Source organism: Acomys russatus, chromosome 21 (genome assembly GCF_903995435.1).
Source record: "Acomys russatus chromosome 21, mAcoRus1.1, whole genome shotgun sequence".
NCBI lineage: Eukaryota > Metazoa > Chordata > Mammalia > Rodentia > Muridae > Acomys > Acomys russatus.
Window position 1 is genome coordinate 60,354,603 of NC_067157.1, and position 27,743 is coordinate 60,382,345.

A 27,743-nucleotide genomic window follows, 5' to 3' on the forward strand; every position below is an offset into this window, starting at 1 on the left:
CAAAATTTAAACATTTATGTGTTTAAAATTTAAACAGTTTAAAGTTTAATAGGATATTAAAAAGCAATCATTATTCAATCTTTAATGTGAATTAGGCTGTTTACTGACTTACAAAGTTGAGTTTCAAGTCTATGAAAAGTATATTTCTTTGTGCACAGTAATACCTTAAAATAGGAAAGAGAGTCAAACATCTCTTCTATTTGTTCTGAAGACTGAACAGATGATGATATTGGGTGAGATGAATTCAAGGAATCTTTCCTCATGGTTTTAAATCGAGCATCTAAGAAGTCTTCATACTAGCAAAAATAAATAAATAAATAAATAAATAAATAAATAAAGCAGTAGGAAATCATGACTAGTATAAAGGCAATTATAGCATTTATACGAATTATACAAATTGCTACAGAAGGAAAAAACTTGGGTACACTTAAGTTCAGCATATAAACAAATGAAAATATATTGTATGCATATTCCTTAAATTTAAAGCTGCACTTAGAATTGAGGGATGTGAGAACCAGCATTTCTGAAAGAAGAGCACAACTGTAAATTAAGAATCTATGACTATCAAAAGAAAATTCCAAACAATTAATAAAAAAAAATACTCAACATAGGTTAAAGGATATTTTTGAAACTTAGAGCCGAAACTTGTTCCTTGCCTTGATTTTCTATTAAAACAGTTACAATTCTTAGTTAAGGTTATTTTAAATGAAGTAAAACTCTTATTCTGAAAGCATTGAGAGGTTAGCCAAGAGTGTCCCTGGAATCTATATGAGAATTTTAAGCATTCTGGGCACCCCCAAGTGGTAAAACTGTGTATTTCATTGCTTAGTTAAAAAGCACAGATGGTTTAAACTACCTACTTAGTATCTCAACTAAAAGTAACTTGCAGTTGTAATCAAGCAGAAATGTCAGCCTGGACACTCTCCAGCCTTCCTCCTGCAAGCTCCCGAACAGTGGATGGAGGGAGTCTAACAGAAACTCACACAATTTTAGGGTAGAAACATTTCTATGTGGGAGATTTCCCTGTAACTTGAGGGGCCCGTGTTTCGTGCTTTCCTTCAGCTGCCCAATAACTCTTGAATTACTTCAGCAGGACCTGTGAAAAATGCCCTCCTATGTCTGAGCAGTCTGAGCGCAGAAAATACCTCCAAACGCTAATGGCATACTCGTAGCACCCTGCCTCTCTATAACAGGGCGGTATTCCAGTCTTTGGAACAAACGTGTGGCTTGTACACAGCAAAATAAACTTATTTGTTTGTTTATTTAAGCAACTTATATGCTGTTTAAGAAGAGTACACTCAGTAACGGAATGAAAAGCAGTGTGGGGTCAGTCTTCATTTCATTTCTCTTTTTTAACCAAAGGATTCCTAAGTTATTTCTTGAATTATATTTTATTATTTTATGTGTATGAGTGTTTTGCCTTCACTTGTGTCTGTGTGCTATGTGAGCTGGTGGTGGGTGCTGGGAACCAAACACACATCCTTTGCAACAACAACAATTGTTCTTAACCACTAAGCCAACTCTCCAGCCCTTAAGTTGATGGTTTTGTTGTTTTTAACAAAACGTTTTCCAGGTTTATCCTTCAAAGAAAAGAACCATACTGTAAAAATAAAATGTAGCACTTGAAATATTAATCCTAAAGTAAAAATATAACCATTTCAATTTTGAATGAAATACATCAATAAAGCAAGAGTGGCATTTTCACTGTTAAATCCCCAGAATTAGAGATTCTATTAAAGCTTTAAAAAGTATCATTTCCTCAAATGCACAGAAAATATATGGTAACTATAGCTTATAATCTGGCTATTCCCTCCTCAGAGGGCAAAAACAACAAACAAACAAGCAATCCACAGTACTTACACTGTTGAGCTCTTTGAATATTTTTTCCACAGAGAAATACTCCATGAAGGTGGCGAAGCCTTCATTTAGCCACAGGTCATTCCACCACTGCATTGTCACCAGATTACCAAACCACTGTAAGAGAGACAGCTAGTGACCAGCGTGACATGTGCTTGCAGGGACTCTTTAACTAGATGCACTGTCAGCGTAACTAAAGATAATCACATTAAAATATCTCAAATTAAAGACTTATAAAAGTTATCCAAACTATACCGAAAAGCAAAGGATTTTTAAAATTATATAAATTTATTTTAGAAGTAAAATAAAAACTTCAACATTTTACCTTAACTGAATGGGAAAAAAAGGAAGGACTGCGAATCTATTATTAAAATACTGAAAATATATGAAAATGTATGAATTTTTAACATGCTATATATTATTATTAAAATACTGAAAATATATGAAAATGTACGAATTTTTAACATGCTATATATACACATCACTCTATATAAATAATGAAAATTTTCAGCTGTTTCATTAAAGTGAGATTTCTCAGATAATAAAATTATCTGATATAATATCAAGTTAGTAATATTATGTCCCATTATATACACAATCACCTATGACCTCTAAAGATTTTCCTGTTGTCAGAGGGTCTGGATTTCATGTTTCTCCATTACCTGATTCAAGACACATGATTCACAACAGAACCCAAGTAAAATTCTTATAGAAACCTGGCAATCAACACGGGCACGCATGTGCGAACACGCGGACACACACACACGCACGCACGCGCCACAAAGGAAATCAGGGAAATCTTTACATGCTTTCTTATATATGCAAGTAAAAAGACGAAAGGAGATAAGATTCCTTCATAAATACTTTTAGATATGGAGAGGTGGCTAAGCAGATAGCACTTGCCCTGAAACCCTGAGGACCTGAGTTTGGATCTCGGCATCCATGTAACAAGCCACCATGCAATTCTCCACAAATGTCTGCAATCCCAGTTTTAGGGAGGTACAAACAGGCAAATCACTAAGGTTTGTTGGCTCTCAACCTTACTAAGATGTGAGTTCCAGGGTTATAAAGAGACGCTGCCTCAGGACAGGTAGAGAGTGACAGAAAAGGACACCTGATAACACTCTTCTGTCCTTCACATGTGCACACAAATGCTCAGACACTCACACAGTCTGAACACAGACAGTCAGACAGACACACACTTGCGTGTGCGCTCTCTGTCTCTGTCTCTCTCTGTGTCTCTCTCTCTCTCTCTGTGTGCCTGTCTGTCTGTCCCTCCCTCTCTCCCTCCCTCCCTCCCTCCCTCCTCCTCCTCCTCCTCCTCCTCCTCCTCCTCCTCCTTCTTCTTCTCTCTCTCTCTCTCTCTCTCTCTCTCTCTCTCTCTCTCTCTCTCTCTCTCTCTCTCTCTCTCTCTCTCTCTCTCTCTCTCTTAAACATACTTGCAATAATTGGAAGGGCCCAGAGGGTTCAGGAGTCCTACAGGGTCTGTATAAACTGTTGCTCCAACCAAGGACGATGCATGCAATAAACTTAGACGCCCTGTTTAGATCTAGCCAACAGACAGCTCATTCTCCATGGTTGTGGGGAGAGCTGGGAATGCCTCTGACATGAACTCTGGTGCTCCCAATTTGATCACCTTGGTGGGGAGGCCCACCCAGCAGCACACAGAGGAAGGGGAAGCAGGCTATAAGGAGGAGACCTGATGCGCTGTGGTCATACGGTGGGGGGAGGTCCCCTTCTGTCAGAGGTCTAGAGGAGGGGAATAGGGCAGAAGAGGGAGGGAGGATGGGAACGGGAAGATACAAGTGAGGGGATAACAATCTGAATACATTATACTAATAATTTTTAAAAAGTGGTCTTAGGGTATGCAAATTTGTCAATGTGCTCTGGGGCTTATTTCACATTAGTAGCAAAAAAATAAGATTATTAATAAAACAAAACAAAATTATTTTTGAGAGTTGCAATCATTTATTCTTCAAAGGCACTATTTTAGAAAATCTGTTGAACAGGAAGATAAGTTACAAGCCCTGAACAAAAGAAAAAATAAGAGGCATAGTCTATGAGGCTTTATGGTATCTTGTGCTGTCCACTTTAGCAGACTATTGGTGCCATCCATGCTGAGATCACCTTTGCTGTTCTACAGTTTAAGAGCATGGTCATGTATTCTAACTTGTTCAGAAGCAGCTCATCACCTGCCAAACATCAGCCCAACGTGTAAGGCCATTTCAGAAATCCATTGGAATAAACAACATGCAAGGAACTTAAAATGTACAGTACATATCAAACACTAGAATAACTGATGGTTAGTTTCATTGTCATTATTATTAATTTTGTAATTATCTGAAGTTATTATACATTCATAACTCAGCTAACTCTTTGTGTAATGTGACAAGTAGTAAATATGTGTCCTTTTTTCTGTACTTTTTACTAAAATAAAATTTACTTTATTCTCTTAAAAAAAAAAGAGGTATAGTCTAAGAGGTAATGAGTAGTTTCAGAAATAACAGGGTTAGAAAGAACCTCAGAGAAACAACTTTCCTTTCAGTTCATTTATAGCAGTAAATATATGCTGCATATATCAGCTGCCAAGAAGTTCTTACAAGGGTCACAGTACTCTACAGATGATTTTAAGACAGAGGTAAATGGCCACAGCACTTTCTAGACTTCCTTCAAGTCCTGCACTTCACAGCCCCTGAAACCATGGAAAAGCATCCTGTACCCAGAGCACAACATGAACAATGTGTTGGGAATGGAGATGCTCGTGGATATTTTTTTTTTCTTTTTTCCTTCTTATACAAAAAATTCCTTCACTCTGTAAGAGATAAAGCTCCTTTCCCCATATTAATAGAGAGCCCAGTTCTAGCAGGAAACAGAAAAAGAAATTTGGTCCTGACAACTGTGATTCAAGAATTGTTAGGAAGCTGGGTGTGGTGACCACACATATGATCTGGTACCCAAGAGTTGAGGCAGGAGAAATTTGAGCTACACCATAAGAAGGTTTTGTCTTAATGTGGGAGACAGTGTAACTGAGGAGAAAGTTGTATAGTATAAAGTTACACTGAGCATCTGGTCATTTCTAGATTTGACACAGATATGTACTATTAAGGGAAAAGTGTTATTCTAGGGTTGGGAATTTAACTCAGTGATATACCACTATCTAGCAAACACAAAGTCCTGGGCTTGGTCCTACCACTGGAGTCATAAAAAAGATAATCTGATGATACAGTCATCCTTCAAGGCTCAATGGTGGTACCATTTAATAGCTGTTTGAGTTTGGACAAATTATTTCTTAGAACTAAGTCTCAGTTTCTATACCTGTAAAATAAGGTTACCACTCACCTTAGGGTATTTATGAGATGAGATAATGTATGTAAAAATGTCTTAAATGTGAAGTCCTAACAGAAAATATTTTCCGTTGTTATTTGTTTTAAATGTGTTTAAAAAGCATAATTTTTATATAATAGCAATATTAAAACCACAGAATAGTAATGTACCTAATAATATACAGTTATTTCCTAAACTCTAGGGAGTGAGACATAATGGTCTGGCTGGGTAATACCTGATGTGCCAGCTCGTGAGCAATGATCTTGGTAACCAGCTTTCTATCTGCTACTGAAGAAGTGGCATTGTCATACAGAAGAGTCTCTTCTCGGAATGTAAGTAGGCCCCAGTTTTCCATTGCTCCCGCTTCAAAGTCAGGAATGGCCACCAAATCTGGACATGACAAGAGAGAAGAAATCAACTTTTTACCTATGGAAGTCCCTGAGTCGAGATGCTTTGCCCAGTAAAGGCAGTGAGATCCTGCATGACCCGCTGTCCTTTTCCTAGATGTAAATGCTCTGCACCTGGACAAGCCGAGGGGGACCTGATCAAACCCTTTCACAAGCGACAATTCCACTGTCCCCTAAAAAAGACAAAACAGCTCATTCCCTTCACAATGAATCAAATCAGAGTCAGCGAGTCAAAGCCAGGCTAAGCCCCATTACGCTCTTCAGAGCCAGCAGCACACTTGCTTTCATGGGTTGCCAGTATGTGCTTTTTAATCATTTGAATCAGAAAGTTGTTGGAAGTTAGTCTGTCAAACTCCAGATGGAGCCCTATGTGAATTTCTACAACCCCATAAACTTGTAAGTTATCTAAGCAAAGTCCAAGTTCAGACACATATAGATTATAAATGATCTTAAATAAAATGTTTACAGCATTAACAATGTTTCTTGATTTTGGCAAATGTTTTTTTCTAAAAAAAATCATTTGTGAAACAAATCCTTCATTATAAATTAAAATAAAAAATCAAAGGCACTATTTAATTCTTACCCAATTTCATAAGTGGGTATTGAATTTCAAAGTAATTTTGGTAAAACTCCAGGAGCTTCACAGTTGTGTCAAAGGCATGGTGAACTTGATCAATCTTTTCTGGGACAGCATATATAGAAACCTAAGGAGAAACATAGTCTATAATGTAAAGCATGTAAAATTAAAATGACATGGCACTCAGCTGAGTACTGTTAGGACTAGCAAATCCTTATAATTCTTCCAGTCACACAGAATAAGTCATTCATATCCACACTTACACAGAAGAAATTGCCTATTTTAATTTTTTAAGATTTCCTAATGTCCCAAATAAACTACTGTGGTAAATCTCAGAGCACATTATAGGCACTGTCCCATCTAATGTTACATTCCCGCACTGCTACGATCTACAGCTGTTCTTACTTATGAACTATGAAGATGAGTTATATGCAGCACAGAAATAAGGTGTTAATCCTTTCGGTGCCTATTATTGTGCCTGCTATCCAGTAGGCACTAAACACATACTAATAAACAAATACTAACTAAGTTGTTGGCTTGTTTTTATAGATCATGTAATATAAAAAATAATCACATGAGACACCCTCACGATGATTCGGGTCTCACTTTGTTCATTCACTTCCGGCTACACACTCAGAAGGAAATCATCCAGGCTGCTTAAATACCTATGCTTTCTACCTATTATTTGGAAGATAAATGCATAGTTTAAGTTCATAAGATATGATAATAAAATAAGCTGAAATTTGACCAAGTGATGCAATTCTCAATCCTCAAATACAATTAGGAGAAAGTGTAGTTAGGATTTTTTCTTCTTCTTCTCTACTTCTTTTCCTTTAAAAAAAACCAACAAAACCAACAAACAAACAAACAAAAAACCCAAATGCTTTCAACTTCTTAATACACACACACATCATCTGCTCATTCTATTTACAGCAACCTTATTCCATAAAATAATGACGGAGCAGTGGAAAATGAGCAAAGAGAACAGTGTGTATCAGCAGAGATATCTTTTGCCATCCTGTGGTCTGAGGGATTTAATCTATGGCCCTATGCAAGTCAGGCCAGCTCTCCATCACTAAGCTATGTCCTCAGCCCTCCTCCTACGTTTTGTTTGGACACAGCATCTCATTCAATTCTCCAGGCTCAGTCCTGAACTCATTTTGTAGCTCAGGCATGTCTTGGGCCTCAGATGCCTCTACCTCAGCATTTGAGTAGGTGGGACTACAGGTCTTCACTATCATGAATATGAGGGGGAAATGCCTTAAACAACATTTTTGGTCGGGTAAACGAACCTACTCACTAATGCATGGGGATTTGGGGTATAGCTCTATGGTACAGGACATGGTTAGCAGGCCTAAGGCTCTGTGTTGAAACTTAAAAAAAAAAAAAAATTAAGGAAAAAAAGAAAAAAGAAAAGCAAAACAAAAATATCCTAGTCTCTGCCAAATGAGTGTCCACTGGTAACTAGGCCTTAATAGTAACAGCTTAATGCTTTTTTGGCTATCTATTGCAAGAATCCTTTAAAGATTTCTATAACTATAGCTATGAAGGTCTTAACCCTAATCCTGGCTACTCACAGCAAATGGGTCGTTATGACTAAAGAGTAGAGAATTTGGTAGGTTTAACCTGTTTGTGCCTTAAAGTATTAAAAACAAAAACTAGCTAAGGAAAGCAGGACCAAACATTATCACCCCCATGAGCAGTAATAATAGGGCCTGTAGGAGCTAAAGGACACGCTGGCTTTCCAAAACAGGATAACTGAACACATTATAGAAAGCATAAGTTCCTAACATAAAGAAAGTGCTGAGTCTCTTCCCAATGACTGATTAGATGCACTAGAAGGAAGGATATTAAATGTGTAAAGCGTACTAGGATGATTAAAAGACACTTGGGATATGTCCTGGCTAGGTAAATGGCAACTTGACACAAACCAGAGTCATCTGAAAGGAGGGACCTTCAATTGAGAAAATGCTGCCATAAGATCCAGCTGTAAAAATTTCTTAGTTAGTGACTGATGGGCCCAGTGCACTGTGGGTGCTGCCACCCTGGGCTGGTGGTCTTAGGTTCTATAAGAAAGCAGGCTGAGCAAAGCCACAGAAGCAAACCAGTAAGCAGCACCTCTCCATGGCTTAGGCACCAGCTTCTTTTAGGACTCTGCTAAAGAAAAAAGTTTAAGAGATAAAATCTGAAACATAAAAAGGTTGAAAAATGGGGCAGGGTGTTACTGGTATTAAACCTAGGGCTTGGCTAATGTTCGCTGGACCATATCCCTATATCCTGTTTTTTCTTTGAGGTTTTGATATGAAAACAGACTTCATTAACAAACAGGACATATATAATAATCCTCAGTCATTGATAAAAATCAATTTACTAGTCAACTCTACATCTTTATTCCTGGATTTTGTTAAATAGTCCTATTATCTAATATAAAATAGAAACTGGATCTCAACTTCTTAAACAATAAAAACCTTCACTACCTTCCCCGTTTTAGACTTCTGGTTACAAACACGTTACTGATGTCAGGAATATACAGTGTGGACAGTAAAACTGTCTCCTCCCGGCTCTGTGGTCCTAGGTCACTCCCCCATCAGTGATATGAGGCTAACGCTGTCGCCATCTGCATTTTATAAAATAAAGAGATGTTTATAACGAGCTCCTAGCACAGCTGCTAACACAAAACACACTCCTATCCATTTCCTAAAAGAAGAAAAATAGTAAAACTACTGTTTATTCATGCTATTAAAAAAATACATTTACTACTAGGTAGCACTGATAATAAGATTGCGTTTCTTGCTGTGCAAGATTAGACAATATAATTACATATGGAAAAAAGAGAATGTGTACTCTACTTATGCATATATATGTATATATAATATATATTCATGTAGATGGATTTCCTTTTCTGTGTATGTCTGTATATAATATTACAGTCTTGGAAAATGAGATGCAGAGGGGAATAAAGTGTGGTCTCTTTAAGAGCTTAGAGCTAGTAATTGTGAAGGGTCGATTCCACACCAAGGTCTTATCCTTGTTAAACTGTGCTGCCTAATACAGACAGATGAAAGCCTCTACCCATCCACCTACAAGTTATATGAAACTTCTTTCTTAAACTTTCTTCCCAACGTCAAGCATACATGAGGATGGGTTACATATGTGATAATAAATTTTATAACACTGGGAGAGAGAGAAATTCACACTAGAGCAACTGAAAATATAGCGGAGCTTATAAAAAAATGTCCTGGATAGCAAAGTGATGAATTTCAGAGTAACCCTAGAGTCAATGCAGAGCTAACACCAGATGGCTCTGGAAAGGTATGTAAAGAGAAGTAGGTACTTAAAAAGAAACTGTCCTCCATCATCAGTGTTTATATCTCTACTATAAAATAAAAACTCAAGTCAAACAGCGATTCACACATAGATACTAATGACAAAGAAAAGCAAAAAGCATTATTAGTAACTAGGTTATTTCCTTAGTTAAACAATTGTACTCATTCTCTATAGATAAATCCAACCCGGATCTGCTTTTTTATTGTTTTGTGAGATTGGAACTAGAGCTTTACACGTGCTCAAAAACACTGCTGACCTCTAGCCTAGCACTTAATTTTTTTTGGTTTTGGTTTTGGTTTTTTAAGACAGGGTTTCTGTGTAGCCTTGGCTGTCCTGGACTCACATTGTAGACCAGGCTGCCCTCAAACTCACAGAGATCTGCCTGCCTCTGCCTCCCAGCGTGCTGGGGATTACAGGTGTGCGCCACTACACCCTGTTCTAAAAACATTTTTGAAAGAGTATTCATCTCATTATTACAACCAGTACAATATGAAAATCACTAGCCATACACACTACTATAACTCTTGAAGTATAGCAAGCAAAGACTCTTAAGCTTTATTTTAGATTAAACATAAAGAGCTGTATAAGGCTGCTGGCCACATAGTTTATAGTATAGTTCTAGAAATGCTGTCTTACTATACTTTTCTTATAAAATAGGAAACTTAAACTCTATTGACTTTCAGGTATTAAATGAATAACAGTAAATACGAGTTAAATAAGAGTACTATTTCTGGTATAAAAACGTTAGAATCTGATCTAAGATCTTGTCTTCAAAAGGTAGCCACCAGAGAACCACCATTTAGACAGTTAGTACACTAACGTACCAGGGTTCCATGTACATCCTGACTCAGGTTCCGCATCTCCCCTACAATGAAAGCAACCAGGTAGGTGCTCATCTTCACACTTTCACAAAACTCATCCTGAATAAGTCCTCCTTCTGCAGGGACTGATGACTTCTATAGCCAAAGAAAAACAGAGGACAGTTCTGTAATTAAAACAATCAACGACAAACTAAAAATTCATACAGGTAATAATTGCATATTTTAATCTTTCAACACAAATTTCTAGAGAGCACAGCCCCTTGTTTCAGTTTCTCCTACCACCCTTGTTCAAGCAGACACACAGCAATGAGAACTTCAATGCGGCTCTCAATATATTTCAGTTACAGGGAACAGTGGTTCATTCTGTCTTGTCATTTTAAAATTATAGCAAAACTCAAGTTCTTCCCTGACCCCAGAACCCTAGGATCACTGACTTCAAAAAGAAACTGTAAGTAAGATATCCCCTAACATGATCTAGCGCTCCACAGAAGATGACCAGGAAAACTTAATGGAATCAAAGGCATCAAGTCACGGTGGAGAAATGCAGGAACCCTCAGAATGTCCTAACCATGCCTAGGGCTTTGCTTTGGGTTACTAGATGAGTAGGCGCCCACCTCTTTAAGAAGCTGATTAAGGTGAAGAGTTTGGATATGAGTGGGGCCATGACAATATAAAATCGTGTTGCCTGCCTGTCTATGAGCGTAGACCGCATTACCTACTGGCTGTAGCTGCTCCTCACCTCTAGCTATACAGGTTCTAGGAAGCACCACACAGGCTGCACAAAGTCATTCAGCTGGACACAAAAGGAGCCCCAGTTCTGCTACATAAAGATCTCCTTGGTGTTACCCCTACTTCCTCCCACACAGCTAATATTCACGAAAGAGGCCCCTGTTCTTGCTGTCCATTTCCACATGACAAGAATCCAAAGTTTGATTTGCCAAAACACTAAGAACAATCCCAAGTCCATACTCTCAACAGTGCTTAGAAGAGAAAGTCCATTATGTCTCAGGCAATTTACTGGGCTTAAACTAGTTCACGGTGTTCATATTTGTGCAACTGTAGAACAAGAAGACATTTCACACCCCCCACCCATGTGTTCTAAGTCTTGCAGGGTCTTTTCCTTCCCCAAGTGCTCCTTGGAGCGGCAAAGTACTTTTCTTTCCATTTTAATTTAACTATTTAAGAAAGAATATATACACATATGATTCTAAATATCCCTACCAATAGTAAAGAGGAATCCAACTGTTCTCAAAGATAAGAGATCTACCCAAAGACTTTATCTTCATGTCAGCAGTACCTTAGGCATATTTGACAATGCAGTGTGGTGCTCATTCCTTGTGATCTTGATGATAAATGTGGCCTTAAATGCTGGTTCATCAAAACAAGGAAAAGCAGATCTCGCTGCCAGAGGTTCAAACTGAGTTGCTGCAAAGTACCTAAAAAACAAATGTGAATTCAATCCAATAGTTACTGAGTGCCTATTAGACAGGGGGAGCTACTAGGGGTATGAAAACAAACACATTTCCAGCCTTAAAGGACCCACAATTAACCAGGGGAGGCAGAGGACTAGAGCGGACAGAATCTTCCAGCAGGCTTCAAATCATATCCTAACTGTGGAAGCACGCTAGTGGGATCAAACGGCATGAAACAAATTCTGTTGGAGTTGAAGAAACTGTAGAGAAAATAGTTCAAAGTTTGAATTGGTCCTTGAGCATCAAGAATACTTAATAAAATACGGAATCGAAGAGTATCCTTGAGAAAGAGGACAGCAGAAGGAAAGAAGGCAGTGTGTGTCCACAAGCTGTGGCAGCTGCTGAGCGTGGTGGGATTTAAGGCAGGCCCCCTAAAGAGTTTTTGACAGAAAGTCCATAGGGAGGATTGCCTTTAATTGCTACTGAACGCCTGTGCTTGCAACACTCAGTCTCCAGTCTACAATGTGCATTAAAAACCAAGCCAAAGCACCTTGTTCTTTAACAGCTCTCTGCTTTCACGTGTCTCCTTTCAGAGATGAAAACGGCTTTCTCTCTTCCACACCACAACAGCGCCAGCTAAGGCTCTAATACATACAAAGCTCCTGAAATACAGGTCATGTGAAAAGCACAAAAAGAGGCAAGGACTAACAGGAGATTTTTAATCAAGAAAAAAAGCTGATCTCTATGTGGAAGACTATACAAACAGAGTAACAAGGCAAGAGCTCCTCTCCTGTACCAGTTTATATACCAGCCACAGACACTCTGGTCATGGCACCCTCTGTCCCTCAGTCTTTAGACTCCTCTTTTAGAAGGTAAGAAGAAATGAGAGAATTGGATTTGGAGTCTGCATTTATTAACCATATAACTTGTCAAGTCTATAATCTGTATCTCAGCCTTGCATATTATATATTATGATTGAGACACAATTCTCTGCACCAAGGCTGGGCTTTTTTTCAGAACCCAGGAAAACTTTACAATGAAACAAACCATTTGTGTAGTATGTAAGTGGTTCTATATAGGTGTGCATTACTAATGCTAGGTAATGACAACTTTCTCCCACACTTAAAATCGTTAAGGCAGAATGAACTTCTTGTGATGACATGATGTTTCTAACATTCATTCTTTTTGGTCACCCAGTGCCAACATTCTTACCCAATAAGCAGAACAAGATAAAGTCTAATCCTAACCCTATTACTCACATTAGAGGGCCTGTTTATGAGAAAAAGTGACATAATAATGTTCTTTGAGACAGGATCTTAAATAGCCTAAACTGGTCTCATACTCACTATGAGCGTGCGCGCGCGCGCGCACACACACACACACACACACACACACAGCTTGAATTTCTGATCCTCTTGCCTCTATCTCTCAGGCACTGGGACTGCAAGTGCATTTGATCATGCCTGACTATAGATCTTAACATTCTAGGACAAAACAAACAAAGAAACCCTTAAATTGCTGTTAAAGCAATATAACAACTATCTCATCCCAGTTCCTGAGAGGGCTAGGTTTTAAAGCTACTTACAATGTCTTCTCTATTCTGAATACTTAATGCCTATTCTTTCCTTGTGACTATGTTTCCTTTCAGAAACACTTGTTACAACATTTCCTCAAGACTATTCCAAGTCAGGAATCAGCTGTGAGTAGAGTAAGAGAACCCTAAGCACTGGCAGAAATAATGTGTAAAAGAGAAGCAGCATAACTAGGGAGGTGGTTCAGCACGGCGAGCAGGGTGAGGCCTCCTGCGCTACCTCCCAACACCGCAGCTGCTATTACTTTATGCTGCCTTGTCCTTGGCTCTTATGAAAAATTAGCATTTCTTAGTGAGACAGAACACAAACTGCTCTGAAGCAGTTTCCAGCACTTTAGTAAGTGCTGGCTATTGTTATCCTTAGTTTTAGGAAATACAGAGTTCAAGGTGACAGGAGAATAAGAGAGAAAGCAAAGGCTAGCTAATAAAAGTCTTCAAAGTGTTAGAAATCAGAACTGTGGGAGGACTGGATGCCAACGGCCACCATAAGCACCTCTACTAGCAGAAACAAGTGCAGAGACAAGAATAGGTGCAGATTACGTTGGTAACAGTGTGTAGTTTCCTAGCCACAAGCACTATCTATTCAAAATATGTGACATTTACAGATGTGATTTTCCAGGCAACAAGAGCACTGGTGCTACAGTGGGGAGAACAGCTGCCTTCCAAGCAACGAGAATTGCATCCCGATAATCACTTTATCAGTGTAAATGTTCACTCTAATTATAGTGGGGGCAGTATAAAATTCTCTTAGCAAAATTGTGAGGCACACACAAAATTGCTTAGGATTGTTTTCAGACATCTTCAAGAAAAGAATGATCTAAACCTTATCCTCTATCAAGACAGACAATCATGTGGGGCTTTCACTTCAAAAGCAAGTAAGTGAACTTACATTCTGTGTGTTTCAAAATTTCAGTATAGGGTACTGTTTTAAATTCTCTATTTCTTAGTTTCAAGGACCCACATTTTTTTCTAGCATGTGCCATAACTCAATCCAACACATGCCAATAATTTGCACATGTTCATACTAAAAATCACTGGATTCCACTACACAGCATTCATTTTTCCCATTATGTGGCAATAGGTCCAAACCTTGCAGAAAATAATCAGAGGAGATGAGATAGCTCTGGGGCTTCTCTTACAGTTCTGTTTGTAATATTAAGTCACTGTTTATTTATTTATTTATTCATGAAAGGGGTTTCTCTGTGTAGCCATGGCCATCCTGGAGCTTGCTCTGTACATTAGGCTGGTCTCAAACTCCAAGTCATTGTTTTATAATGTTAGTGGTGTGTATGTGTGTATCTGTTTATCTATCATTTCTCTATCTATATATGTGAATTGTTCTATATACAAAATGTGTAATGCAAATAGGGTGTTAAATACTTTATTTTCTAGGAATAATAGAGATTATAGACCAAAAACTAAAGCTAAAAACTCCAAGGCTACCATTTCTTTTCTTTTTAAGATTTATGTATTTATATGTATACAGTGCTCTGCCTGCATGTATGCCTGCAGGCCAGAAGAGGGCACCAGATCTCATTACAGATGGTTGCAAGCCACTAGGTGGTTGCTGGGAATTGAACTCAGGACCTCTAGATGTACAGCCAATGCTCTTAAGCACTGAGCCATCCCTCCAGCCCGAAGGCTACCATTTCAATCACATATTTATGTTCAATTTTAGATAATCATTCAACAAGTAAAATATACAGACTACATGTTATTTGTTTTAAAAGTTTATATAAGAGAAAAATAGTCATTTATCACATTCATATTAAGTAGTTAGTAAAATATAACCATGTTTCAAATTCAAACTATGAGTGTAAAATTATCAAATGTACGTGAAAAACAGATGCGCACTTTGATGTAAAAAGAAAATTGCAGCAGCTTTTGATGATTCTTAATTCCCAACAGAGGGCTGCAGCTTTGTACTCAAAAATCCATTTAGTACTTGAGTGTTTTGTGATGACTGAGAAAAAATAAAAATAGTATTTTCTATTGTTTGACAAAAGCTAAGAAAGAAAATGCCCCCACATTTGGTTTTTTGAGACAGCGTTTCTTTGTTTAATAGTCCTGTCTGTCCTGGAACTCACTTTATAGACCAGGTTGCCGTGAATTCACAGAGATCTGTCTGCTTCTGCCTCTTGAGAGCTGGGATTAAAAGTGTGTGCCACCCAGTCAAGGAGAATATAGGCAGTAAACTTTGAACCCCTACCCAGACCTAGCCGACAAACAGGATATTCTCCATTGTTGAGTGGAGAGTGAGATCTGACTCTCACACGAACTCTGGTGCCTCTTTTCTGACCACGTCCCCTGGATGGGGAGGCCTGGTGGCACTCAGAGGAAGGATAGCAAGTTACCAAGAAGAGACTCGATATTCTAAGAGCATATATAGGGGGAGGAGGTCTCCCTCAATCACAGACATAGGGGTGGGGAGAAGGGGGGAAGTGGGAGGGAGGGAGGAATAGGAGGAAAGAAGGGAAGGGCTAACAATCGAGATGTAATATGAATAAATTAATAATGGGAGGGAGGGAGGAATGGGAGGACACGGGAAGGCCTAACAATCGAAATGTAATGTGAATAAATTAATAAAAAAGATAAATAAATAGATGTATAAAATTAATAAATTTTAACTTCAATATTTGAATACCTTGTACCTTACATCTTGATATTTAATGGACAGTTTTTTTGATGGATGTGTAATCAAAGGATTATCATTAAATCTGTCATTCTGTGATGTTTAAAAAAAAAAAAGTGTGTGCCACTACACCCAGCTGAAAACGGCCACCCTATAACTAATTAAATATGTCTCTTGGGTAAAGAGAAAAGAACTAACAAGTTGTTTTTATTTTCAGCTAATGAAATTACTCTTAAAAATAAATTTTTTTCAATGAACTGAAAAAATTTTTAAAAATCCCTGAAACACTGATCATAACAATAACAATATATTAATGTATGTTAGCCAAGTAGGCAATGTCACTAGTTGTTAAACTACATAGGACCTGGGAGTATTCTCTACTAACATAAAGCACATATAGACAGTGCACAGGGAGCTGACATAATCGTTATTTATAAATATTCCACAGTATGTATATACTATATTTTTCATAAAACCCATCTATGATATAACTATGAAGACTAAACAACAAAGTACGATCAAAATAGGCTGTAAAATACTTATATTGTATTTTACTTTGGGCGGGATTTGAGACAGGGTTTCTCTGTGTAGCCCTGGCTGTCCTGGACTCAGTGTGTAGAACAGGCTGGCCTTGAACTCTCAGAGATCTACCTGCCTCTGCTTCCTGGCTTCACTTTTTTTGAGGAGGAGAAGGAGGAAGATTCTTTCCTACACCTTTAAAGACTCCACACTCAAACTGGCACTTTTTAAAGCACCAGACAGCTGGAGAGATGGCTCAGAAGGTAAGGTCTTTCAGAGGACCCGGGTTCAAATCCCAGGACCCACACAGTAGCTCACAACTGTCTATGCTCCAAGATCTGACACTCTCACATAGACATACACGCAGGCAAAACACCACTGCACATAAAATAAAGGTAAATATTTGTTTCTAAAGTAAACCAGTAAAGATTAAGGACACTAAGAATGAAATATGTATGTTTGCCACATTTTACACCCTCTTTCTCCAATCACTAAAAGCCTCATTAAAGCTCTACCAGAAGAATAGTCCGATACCCTGACTCTGCCTCCTACAGCTTCATGAAGGGCGACACCTAATACTCATCTCATAAAACACGAAAATCTCAAGAGAAGTATATTCTTCCATATTAACATTCTATTTTGCACATAACTTCCTAAATTTAAAACCATGTACAAAGCATCTAAGGTGTGGGCAAAGGGAGCCGCACTGCAGAAATTACATGCAGAAGAGCACAAAACAGGAGCCATTTCAGAGTTTTACATACTTTTTCTCATTATTTTTATCTGTGTAGGTGATGCCATAAAACCCATAATAAGAGTTAGATATGTTTGCTGAGTACTCCATCTTCACGGTGTAATTAAGCCCTGTCAGGAGGGCTTCAGGGGCAACAATGGCGATTTGTTCATGATATGGATATTCCAGGATTTCAACTGTTTTTTCTTGACTTGACACTGCTGACATAAATGTTGCTCTTGAAATATTATGTCCTGTGCTATGTAGGATGATATTCTGTGTGTCCTGAAGAGCCTGAAGCGAGATTGTCACCGAGCCCCTGAATGTCATTGTGGTGAGGTTCGGATGTATGCTGAGTTCATAGCGCTGAGGAATGACGGCACTGGGAAGCCTAATTTGTGCCCACGGAAACAATTTCCCATTTGTAGCAAGTGGCTGTATTAGGCCTGCCGACTGGTTTGTTTTGTGGCAGCCTTCTTTGGTAAAGGTACACCTAGGCAGTAAATAAATCACCAGGATGACAGAGACAGCAACCACAATGACAAAAATGCAGACCACCAAGGTCCTGGCAGAGGGTACTGAACAGGTCCCATCTGGACTCTGCCTGTAGCCCGCCGCACTGTTCCGAAGGCCTGAGCTTCTGTTCATGAAGGACATGCCCAGCAGTTTCGCAGATGACTCATAATCCTCTTCGTCTTCATCCATCTCATGCTCACCAAGGCCTCGTACCAGTAGCCTTGAACCCCGGGGCTCATACTCAACTTCATCAGGTTCCAGAGGATGTAAGCAAGGTTCTTTGGCTAAATCTACCACATCTGGCTCTTCTTCAAACATGCTGTTTTCAATCATATTCCTTGGAAGCTGAAGTCGATCTACAAAATTAAGACATAAAGATAAGACAGAAGTGGGGGAGAGCTCATAATACAATGTTTCTTGGAAACTTCAAATTTCATGTATTTTTTTTTAATCATTCAAGGTTTTTTTTTGTCACTAAGACTTATTTCCACTTTAAACTTATTTGAATTAAATAGAGGCTTTATGGAATTCTTGATTATTTATTAAAAACTCAAATATATATTTTAAAAAGCACACTATAGTCATGAACCAAAACCAACAACAACAAAAACAAAAAGCCACTAAAGTAGGCTAATATTAAAGAAAATAGGTATAAATCTAGTTTTTCTAGTTATAATTCTGTCACAGATTTTTCATTGTTGATGGTCTCTAAGTGCATGAAAAGTATATCTATTATACCTATACAGAGGCTTATTGAGATGTAAATAAGCTTGAGGCCTGTCTAATTTTCTTTTAATAATGAAAGTATATTAGTTTTCTAAAAGCTGTGATTTCATAGTACTTTCCTTAATACAGTCCTACCCAACACCCAGGTCCTTGGCTTAACTTTAGAGGACATCACTCTGGCTATCCCTAAATAGCTAGAAGCAAGTAGGATCAAGAAGAACTGTCCTCAAGGCCTTTCTTCTGGGTCTGGACTCTTGAAGGCCAGAGTTGTTGTCCAAATGCTGCAAACCAGGTTGTAAGGCTGTATGGGTGTCTTTCCTGAGGCCCAATCTCCCTCAGGCAAATCACAAACTGTCTTCCTGCTTCTGGGCTTAAAAGGGCTCATCAAGAGAATGGGAAACATCCCAGGAGAAGGATGTTTCCACCCTATAGTAAACTGAAAGCAGAAAAGTACTTACAGAATTTTGGTAAGCAAGAAATAGTAACATGGACTAAAAAAAAAAAACCTTTAAAAAACAGATCTACAGTTCAAACACCTGCTTTTTCACCCTTCCCCAGCATTCACAAGTACAACAGTTCTCATCCTTAAAAAGAGAGCAAACACCATGAGCACCAGCATATCGTGAGGCAAGGCAGTGGTGGGAGCCTTGTAAGCTACAACCACACACCCCCATTTTCCCAGAGACTAAGGAGAAAGGTCTCCAGAAGCAAAAGGGTAAATAATACTACATACCTATCAATAATTCTGAATTAGTGCATTTAATATTTTATATTCAAAAATCACACCTTTTAAGAGATTTCAAGGTTTTAACAACTTGAAATCACCTTTAACTTGTTCTCCAAGGTGCTTTATAGTTATCATTTCTAATCTTCACAGTAGTTCTATAAAGTAGCAAAAATTAAATTTAAGGCATGAATAAACAACAGAAATGGATTAATTTAATTTCAAAGTTGTGCAGATATTTAATTGTGTGTTTGACCCAGATCTAAGAAAAAATTTATTTCAAATTTTAATCTTCTCATTAATGTACTGTATCATCTAACTCATGTTAATTTAATGAAAGGGAAGAGGTTTTAACCTAACAATGAAATTATTAGAAATATTGTTTTATCATCAGCAGACCAAAATTGACATTAACTACCTAATATCCAGAAAAACATATTGTACAATAACAAGTAAACAATGGTAATTCATAACTCACAAAACAAAAGCACTGCTAACATTAGGGTAAAGTTTATAACTGTGCTACTGTAATAGTTTTTTTTAATATAGAGAATTATCAAATGATTTTAGAGCATTCTACAAAGGGGATTTCTTTGTTCTTCCCCTATTTCCCAGCAGTGCTCTGCTCTTTGCGGCGGACAGCGATGTCTGTGAGGCTAGAGAATGCTTTCTTAAACCCTGTGAGCCACAGACTTCCCTCAGGAAGGCTGTCGCCATGCAGCCCGCCCCTTCCTCTGTGTAGGAGCTGGAAATGGGGTCACATGAGCCCTCTTCCCTCTCAGAGTTGTGATACATCTGGCCCCGGCTGGTGAGGGCAGCGCAGGGCTGGTGAGGGCAGTGCAGGGCTGGTGGTGAGGGTAGCGAGGGCAGCGCAGGGCTGGTGGTGAGGGCAGCGCAGGGCTGGTGAGGGCAGCGCAGGGCTGGTGGTGAGGGTAGCGCAGGGCTGGTGGTGAGGGCAGAGCAGGGCTGGTGGTGAGGGCAGTGCAGGGCTAGTGAGGGCAGCGCAGGGCTGGTGGTGAGGGCAGCGCAGGGCTGGTGGTGAGGGCAGCGCAGGGCTGGTGAGGGCAGCGCAGGGCTGGTGAGGGCAGTGCAGGGCTGGTGAGGGCAGCGCAGGGCTGGTGAGGGCAGCGCAGGGCTGGTGGTGAGGGCAGAGCAGGGCTGGTGGTGAGGGCAGCGCAGGGCTGGTGGTGAGGGCAGAGCAGGGCTGGTGGTGAGGGCAGCGCAGGGCTGGTGAGGGCAGCGCAGGGCTGGTGGTGAGGGTAGCGCAGGGCTGGTGGTGAGGGCAGAGCAGGGCTGGTGGTGAGGGCAGTGCAGGGCTAGTGAGGGCAGCGCAGGGCTGGTGGTGAGGGCAGCGCAGGGCTGGTGGTGAGGGCAGCGCAGGGCTGGTGGTGAGGGCAGCGCAGGGCTGGTGGTGAGGGCAGCGCAGGGCTGGTGAGGGCAGCGCAGGGCTGGTGGTGAGGGCAGCGCAGGGCGTTTCGAACAGGCTGTTGAAATCTTATGTGGTTATTTCTCCATGCCAGTTTACCTTGCTAGCAGGTTAGCCGACCCGCACATAACTGTCTATATTAGACATCCCCAGCCAGTTTCTGGCTACTTGTCTTTGCTGCCACATCCTTTTTTACAAAAAGGGAAAAATTGTTATTTTTCATCATTTACTATTTATGATGTATATAAGTGTTTTATTCAGGACAGAGTTTGTAAGGGGTGGGAGGGAATACTTGAGGAACAGGACATGAGAGCCAACATTTGTATGGAGTGTTGCTATTTGCCTCTACTTTGTATTATTGAAACAAATGACAAATGAAATATAAAAGTAATAAATATCTGGTTTTAATCTAAAAAGGGGGGTAGGGACTGGAGGAATGGCTCAGGGGTTAGGATCACTGACTGCTCTTCCAGAGGACCAAAGTTCAGTTTCCAGCACCCACATGGCAGGCAGCTCACAACTGTCTGTAACTCCAAGATCTGACACTCTCACACAGATATACATGCAAGCAAAACAGCAATACACAGTAAAACAAATAAAAATAAAAATAAATATAAAGCAGGCTTCTTCCTTTCTAGGCATGGACTTCAGGAAATTACGCATCCTACAAGCACCAATCCCACTATTCTTTGGCGTGCTCAGGCCAAACAGAATGCTTTACATCTCTGGGAACAAGTCAGGTCAATTCTCTCCCCAACAGGCCTTTCTTCCTTAGTTCCTTTTACCTGGATGCCATGATTTCCTTTTTACCCTCATTCAGTTTGGTACACATCTGTTATTGTATAATTAATCTCACGAGAACATTAATCAAGAAAACTCATTTCCTTCTACAAGAAGACATCGTTCATACTTTTGTGCACTTCTGACTTAGGGAGCCCAGGAGCTCCGGTAAGATGGCGGCCAGCCACTCTCTACCTCTTCACTCTGACACTGGTGGAAGTTATGCTGCCATACAAAGATTTCCTTGAATAAAACTTCTACTCATAGTTGTGGATTTAGGAAGTGGCCACCTTTCCATCCCCTGTGAATGGTGGGTACAATATCCTTTTTTCATTATTATTCAATTTTCTAAGCTTCCAATAGAGCTCCCATTGCCTTGTGATGTCTGGTTTCAACAGATATTTGGGGTGTATTAGTTATTTTTCTGTTGTTATGAAACAAGAAGAACAAAATCAGCTTTAACAAGGGGGGTTTTGGGGTTTTATCTTTGTTTGTTGGCTTAGAGCCCACTTTAGCAGGTAATGTATAACGTACCTACAGGAGCAAGAAGCTGGCTGTGTCACATACCATCCACACACAGGAAGGAGAGAGAGAGAGAGAGAGAGAGAGAGAGAGAGAGAAGAGAGAGGGCGCGCGAGCAGGCAGCGGGGTGAGGCTATAAACACACTCTCAAAGCACTCCACAATGATAGACTTTCTCCAACAAGGTTCAACCTCCTAAAGGTTCCGTAACTACCCAAAGAGCATCACCAAGTGGGGACTGAATGTTCAAATACATGAGCCCACAGGGGTCATTTCTCACTCATACCAACAAAGGAGTCATTTCATTCATGCAATCTCACATTGAAATATTATTAAAAAGTGTTTGCTCAACTATGTTCATAGCAGCCTTATTTGTAATAGCCAGAATCTGGAAACAACCTAGATGCCCCTCAACTGAAGAACGGATAAAGACACGATGGTGCATTTACACAATGGAATATTACTCAGCTATTAAAAAAACAAGGAAATCTTGAAATTTACAGGCAAATGGATGGAAGTAGAAATGATTGTCCTGAGTGAGGTAACCCAAAGCCAGAAAGACACATATGGTAAACACTCACTTATAAGTGGATATTAGCCCAACATAGATGTCCTCTGAGAGTCTCCACTCAGCAGGGGACCGGGGCAGACGCTGGACTCCAGGTGAGAGTGGTATGGAAGAATAGGGGAATGGATGGACCCAGAGGGTTTCAGAGCCCCACAAGGAGACCATCAAGGCTGGCAGATCTGGGACCTATGGGGCCTGCATAAACTGTTGTACCAACCAAGGACAGTGCATGCAGTGAACCCAGACTCCCTGTTCAGATCTAGCCAACAGACAGCTCATTCTCTATAGTTGTGGAGACAGCAGGGGAGGGGGGAGGAGACTGCCTCTGACATGAACTCAGGTGCCTCCAATTTGATCACTTCCCCTTGTGGGGAGGCTAAGCAGCACACAGAAGAAGGGGAAGCAGGCTATAAGGAGGAGACCTGATAGTCTGTGGTCATATGGTGGGGAAGAAGTCCCCTTCTGTCAGAGGTCTAGGGGAGGGGCATAGGGCGAAAGAAGAAGGGAGGGTGGGAATAGGAAGATACAAATGAGGGGATAAGAATTGGGATGTAACCTGAATAAATTATAATAAAAATAAAAATATATTGTTTGTAAGCCCTTAGTAAAGTCTTAACCTTTCTGATGTGTTTACACTCCTGTGAGATGAGATTATGCTTCTTAAGCATCTCACTCACCCCCTACTAGATACAGACAACCACGAGCTCTAGTCAGCATGGCTTATGCTGTAAACGCCCATCATTGGGTAACATTAGAACTTCCTATTAGAACATTCCCGCTCACCAACTAGGATCCATCAGAAGGTTTTAAGTCTGACTGCTGTCTTGGGGTTTCTGTTGTTGTGGTAAAACACCATGCCCACACTTGGGAAGGAAGGTGTTTGTCTCAGACTCTGAGGTCACACTCAGCAGAGTCGGGGCAGGAACCTGGAGACAGGAACTGATACAGAGGTGATGGCAGTGCTGCTTACTGGCTGGATCCTCCTAACTTCTTGTTTTCTTATGCGTCCTAGGACCATCTGCCCCTGGGCAGCACTAATTACAATGGGGTAGGTCCTCTTACATCAATTATCAATCAAGAACAGACCCTGAGACTTGCCTAGACACCAATACTATGGGGCATTTTCTTGATTAAGATTCTTTCTTCCCAGATGTCTGTACCTTGTGTCAAGCTTACATAAAAATTAGCCAGCATAACTGCTTAGCCATGACTTGCTTAAAGCCAAGGAATATTTAACAGTTGATCATTTAATCTGTTCTTTCTTTATCAAATCTGAGAACTTGCCACTCAGCATTCTGCCAAAATGCAGATAACTTATTTTTTATTATGAAACACCTCATCAGATTATTATTTACATAGAAATTTAACTTTGCTCTTCCAGTAATAAAGCAAACCAAATTAACTATTTTACTGAATATTAGAAGCATGCAGTTTTAGTGTATATAATCATAGCCATTTAAATACCAACCTGGGGAAACCTACTTTACAAGGCCAATCAAAAAAATAGCACTTTAAGCCTGTTTCTTTCTTTCTTTCTTTTCGAAATGTCTTAATTCTCGTGTCAATACACTTACATAATTAGAAGGTTACTTTATACTGAAATTGGGCTTTTATTCCTTCCTTAGGAAAAAAAAATATCGAATAATATATCATTTTCCTCTTCCCTTTCCAAATAAAAGAAACAAAAAAGAAAGTAAAGTTCCACATGTACACATATAAATGGTAAAGGCATAATTTAATTTAACTGGAGTACAAATGTGTTTTCTTGCTTAGCACATATAAGTAGGTTGATACGTTACAATTCATATTACAAAGCTTTCATACTTGAAAAATAAAACAAAACAAACAACCAGTATCATAAAGAAACAGTGTATTTTCTTGATGTTTTGGCTGTGAGCCTGGCCTTAGCAGAATGTTTTTTGAAGCCTCCTAAAGCTACACACAGATGCTATCTATAACCCAACAAACTCCTATTTGAACTTTCATTTCTAAATAACATAGATCCATGTGTCTATAATCTAAGAAAACTGATGAAAGTTTCCCCCCGAGACAGAATTTCTCTGTGTAGCCTTGGCTGTCCTGGACTGACTTTCTAGACCAGGCTGGCCTCAAACTCACAGACATCCACCTGCCTCTGCCTCCCTGAGTGCTGTGCTTAAAGGTGTGCACCACCACAACCAGCTCTGAAGACTTTTCTATCCCTCAGATGCTGTGCCTAGACTCAACGATTATGGACGAGAGCCAATCTGCATTGTTTATTACCCATCTACGGCAGGAAAGTCATAGAAAATTAGCTTCTAAAACCTTTTATGACAATCTGAAAGAGTAATCTCATGTCTGTTGGATTCAATGTTAGTAAGTCAATGAAACTCATTTTGTACCTTTTCATTTTTCTAATAATTCATTTTTATATATCATAATTTTAGCAATAGATTATAGGTGTTAATAAAAATCCAAATTAAAACAAAAACAAAAACAGGAAAGTAAACAAGACACCCTAGTTGTTCTGGTCTGGTAATCTGGAAGCAGAGGGTCTAGACCATGGCAGTCCAGGTAAATAAGTCCTAGACTACTCTAGGGGTGGGTCAGGGGCTACTAATCACCTGAGAGAGGTAACCCGTACACAATGATACTCCTTTGGCTTCAATAGGCCAGTCGGGTGGAGACACAGGGGGAATCCACATCTGTCAAGTCCTACAAACACACTCTAGCTGAGAAAACGGAAAGAAGGAAAATCAGATCATGAGACTGAGAATACAGATTTTCACTTATCTCTCTGTAGTTTTCACGTCTCTCCCTGACCCTCTGTGTTACCCAAAGAGGTCCCTCCCCCCATCCTGCTCATGAAAGAAAGCAGTAAGAACAGCATATGGACCGTGATATATTTAACATGCTTTAAAATATTTAACTAGCAGCATGATATAGAGATTACAGACGAATGTTTGAATCTCAGCTCTTTTATTGACTTTTTCTTTTAGTCCCAGTCTCCTTACCCATAATGTAGGCACTGACTTTACATGACTTTCATAAGGACTATTGTAGTGAGTCTTGGGCTCAAAAGAAGGGTACATTCATATGATTAAGATTAGTAAATCATAATTTAAATCACACAGGTGGCTGAAACCACTGAAAGGGAGACAAGAGCCAGACAGTATCAGTTTCTAAGAGGTGACAGAGGACGAAGGACGATAGAGGAGAGTAAGGAAAGAGCAGACGAGGAAATCAGGAGAGTAGCATGCCCAAAACCAACAAGGAAAGAGACTGATCGTAAAACCAGGGCTAGACATCCTCTCCCAGTCCCTGCATTTGGCAACTAAAAAACCTAGGAACTTTTAAGATGTGCGTTCAGTGGAAAGATGGGAATGTAAGCCCTAGTCCAGATTCCCAAGCAATCAATGAACAAAAGGACTGTAGCCCTTACTGCAAGGGACACAGCTCTTTGTTAAGGAAAAAAACATAGGATTGATGTTTAAAAAATATAGTGTAAGTAGAAAAGATAAATCCTTTTGTATTTGTTAGTCTATGTTTAAGGTGGAAGCAACTTAAGCACGCATTGTTATGGGAAAAGAAAAATAAGAAAGATAAAATGTGGAAGTGGAGTAAGAGCTGAGGGAGACAGAGACAGCATCTCAGCAGGGCTGAGGGAGGTAATAAGAGCTCCAAGGAAGATGACCATGACTAAGCCAGATGCTTCTCCTCTGAGCCTGGAGGACTGGAGATGAAAACTGTGAAGAGTCACATCCCAGAGGTGATTCACAGACAGCCTCTGTGTCCTCTGTGACAGAGAAACAAGTCCGTATGGCCAGGACAACAGGCAAGAATGGAGGCAGTGGGCTGGAGAGGTGGCTCAGAGGTTAAGAGCACCGTCTGCTCTTCCAGGGGTCCTGAGTTCTATTCCCAGCAACCACATGGTGCCTCACAACCATCTTCAATGAAATCTGGTGCCCTCTTCTGGCGGGCCGGCACACATGTGGGCAGAGTATATATAAATAATAAATAACTTAAAAAAAAAAAAAAAAGAATGGAGACAGTAAAGATGTCTGAGGAATAAGAATAAGAAAAGAAAAGTCCTATAAAAGAGAATCAGGGAGTGCTGACTCAAGAACAGGGCGCAGCTGAGACACTCACATAGCCCGGAAAGACCAGCCCAGGCCTAAAGAGAATGTTTGTAGAACATGTAGAAAAATAGACAAAAATTAAAACAAAGAAACAAACCACGACTCCAGAGCTTCCCAAGCAGGGAGGATATGGTAAGAGGCTCAAGGAAGTGTCCAGGAAGGTGCTGGCCGGAGAGTGATGAACTGGGGTGTGGTTTGGAGTCAGGACAAAATGCAAACCGTGGCAAATAACACGGCAAGAGACTTGCATTGAAAGAAGCCAGCTTTCCACAGATACAATGTCTTTTAATGGCCATCGTATATCCTAAGAAAATGAAATAGTGTGTATTTTTAAATTAATATGCCAAAATCCCCCCAAAAGCTTAATCTAAACAGTTTCCCGTGGGCAGACACAAAGCTTGCTGTATTCAAATGAAGATATAATAGTCAATAAACATTGCTTTTCTTCTGAGCCACTACACCCTGAGCTACTGACATAAAGCCAAATGATGTAAACATGGAAAGCCTTTTTTTTTTTTTATTAATTTATTCTTGTTACATCTCAATGTTTATCCCATCCCTTGTATCCTCCCATTCCTCCCCCCCCCCCATTTTCCCATTATTCCCCTCCCCTATGACTGTTCCTGAGGGGGATTACGTCCCCCTATATATTCTCATAGGGTATCAAGTCTCTTCTTGGCTACTTGCTGTCCTTCCTCTGAGTGCCATCAGGTCTCCCCTCCAGGGGACATGGTCAAATGTGAGGCACCAGAGTATGTGAGAAAGTCGTATCACACTCTCCACTCAACTGTGGAGAATATTCTGACCATTGGCTAGATCTGGGAAGGGGTTTAAAGTTTACCTCCTGTATTGTCCTTGGCTGGTGCCTTAGTTTGAGCGGGACCCCTGGGCCCAAATCTGCCTATCATATTGTTCTACTTGTAGATTTCTAGGACCCTCTGGATCCTTTTATTTTGCTGTTCTCCCATGCGTCTCTCATTTAGAGTCCCAATAGGATGCCTTCCCCTCTGTCCCAGTTTCCTGGTAAGTGAAGGCTTTCGTGGGACATGCCCCTTGGGCTAGTATGCAGATATAAGTGAGTATATACCATTTGATTCTTTCTGCTTCTGGGTTAACTCACTCATTATGATCATTTCTAGCTCAATCCATTTATCCACAAATTTC

At 39.9% G+C, this 27,743-nt stretch overlaps 1 protein-coding gene across 1 annotated transcript in view; it reads right to left on the reverse strand.

Annotated features, from left to right (window-relative positions):
* Positions 1-27,743, reverse strand: part of Lnpep (leucyl and cystinyl aminopeptidase) — an 82,555-nt gene that overhangs the window by 23,617 nt on the left and 31,195 nt on the right. Inside the window, exons 2-8 of the mRNA XM_051164570.1 lie at positions 17,232-18,072; positions 11,611-11,749; positions 10,317-10,448; positions 6,172-6,292; positions 5,417-5,571; positions 1,861-1,974; positions 165-296 (exon numbers count right to left, since the gene is read on the reverse strand). Of these exons, the coding sequence (XP_051020527.1) occupies positions 165-296; positions 1,861-1,974; positions 5,417-5,571; positions 6,172-6,292; positions 10,317-10,448; positions 11,611-11,749; positions 17,232-18,072 (1,634 nt within the window). The remainder of the gene's footprint in view (positions 1-164; positions 297-1,860; positions 1,975-5,416; positions 5,572-6,171; positions 6,293-10,316; positions 10,449-11,610; positions 11,750-17,231; positions 18,073-27,743) is intronic.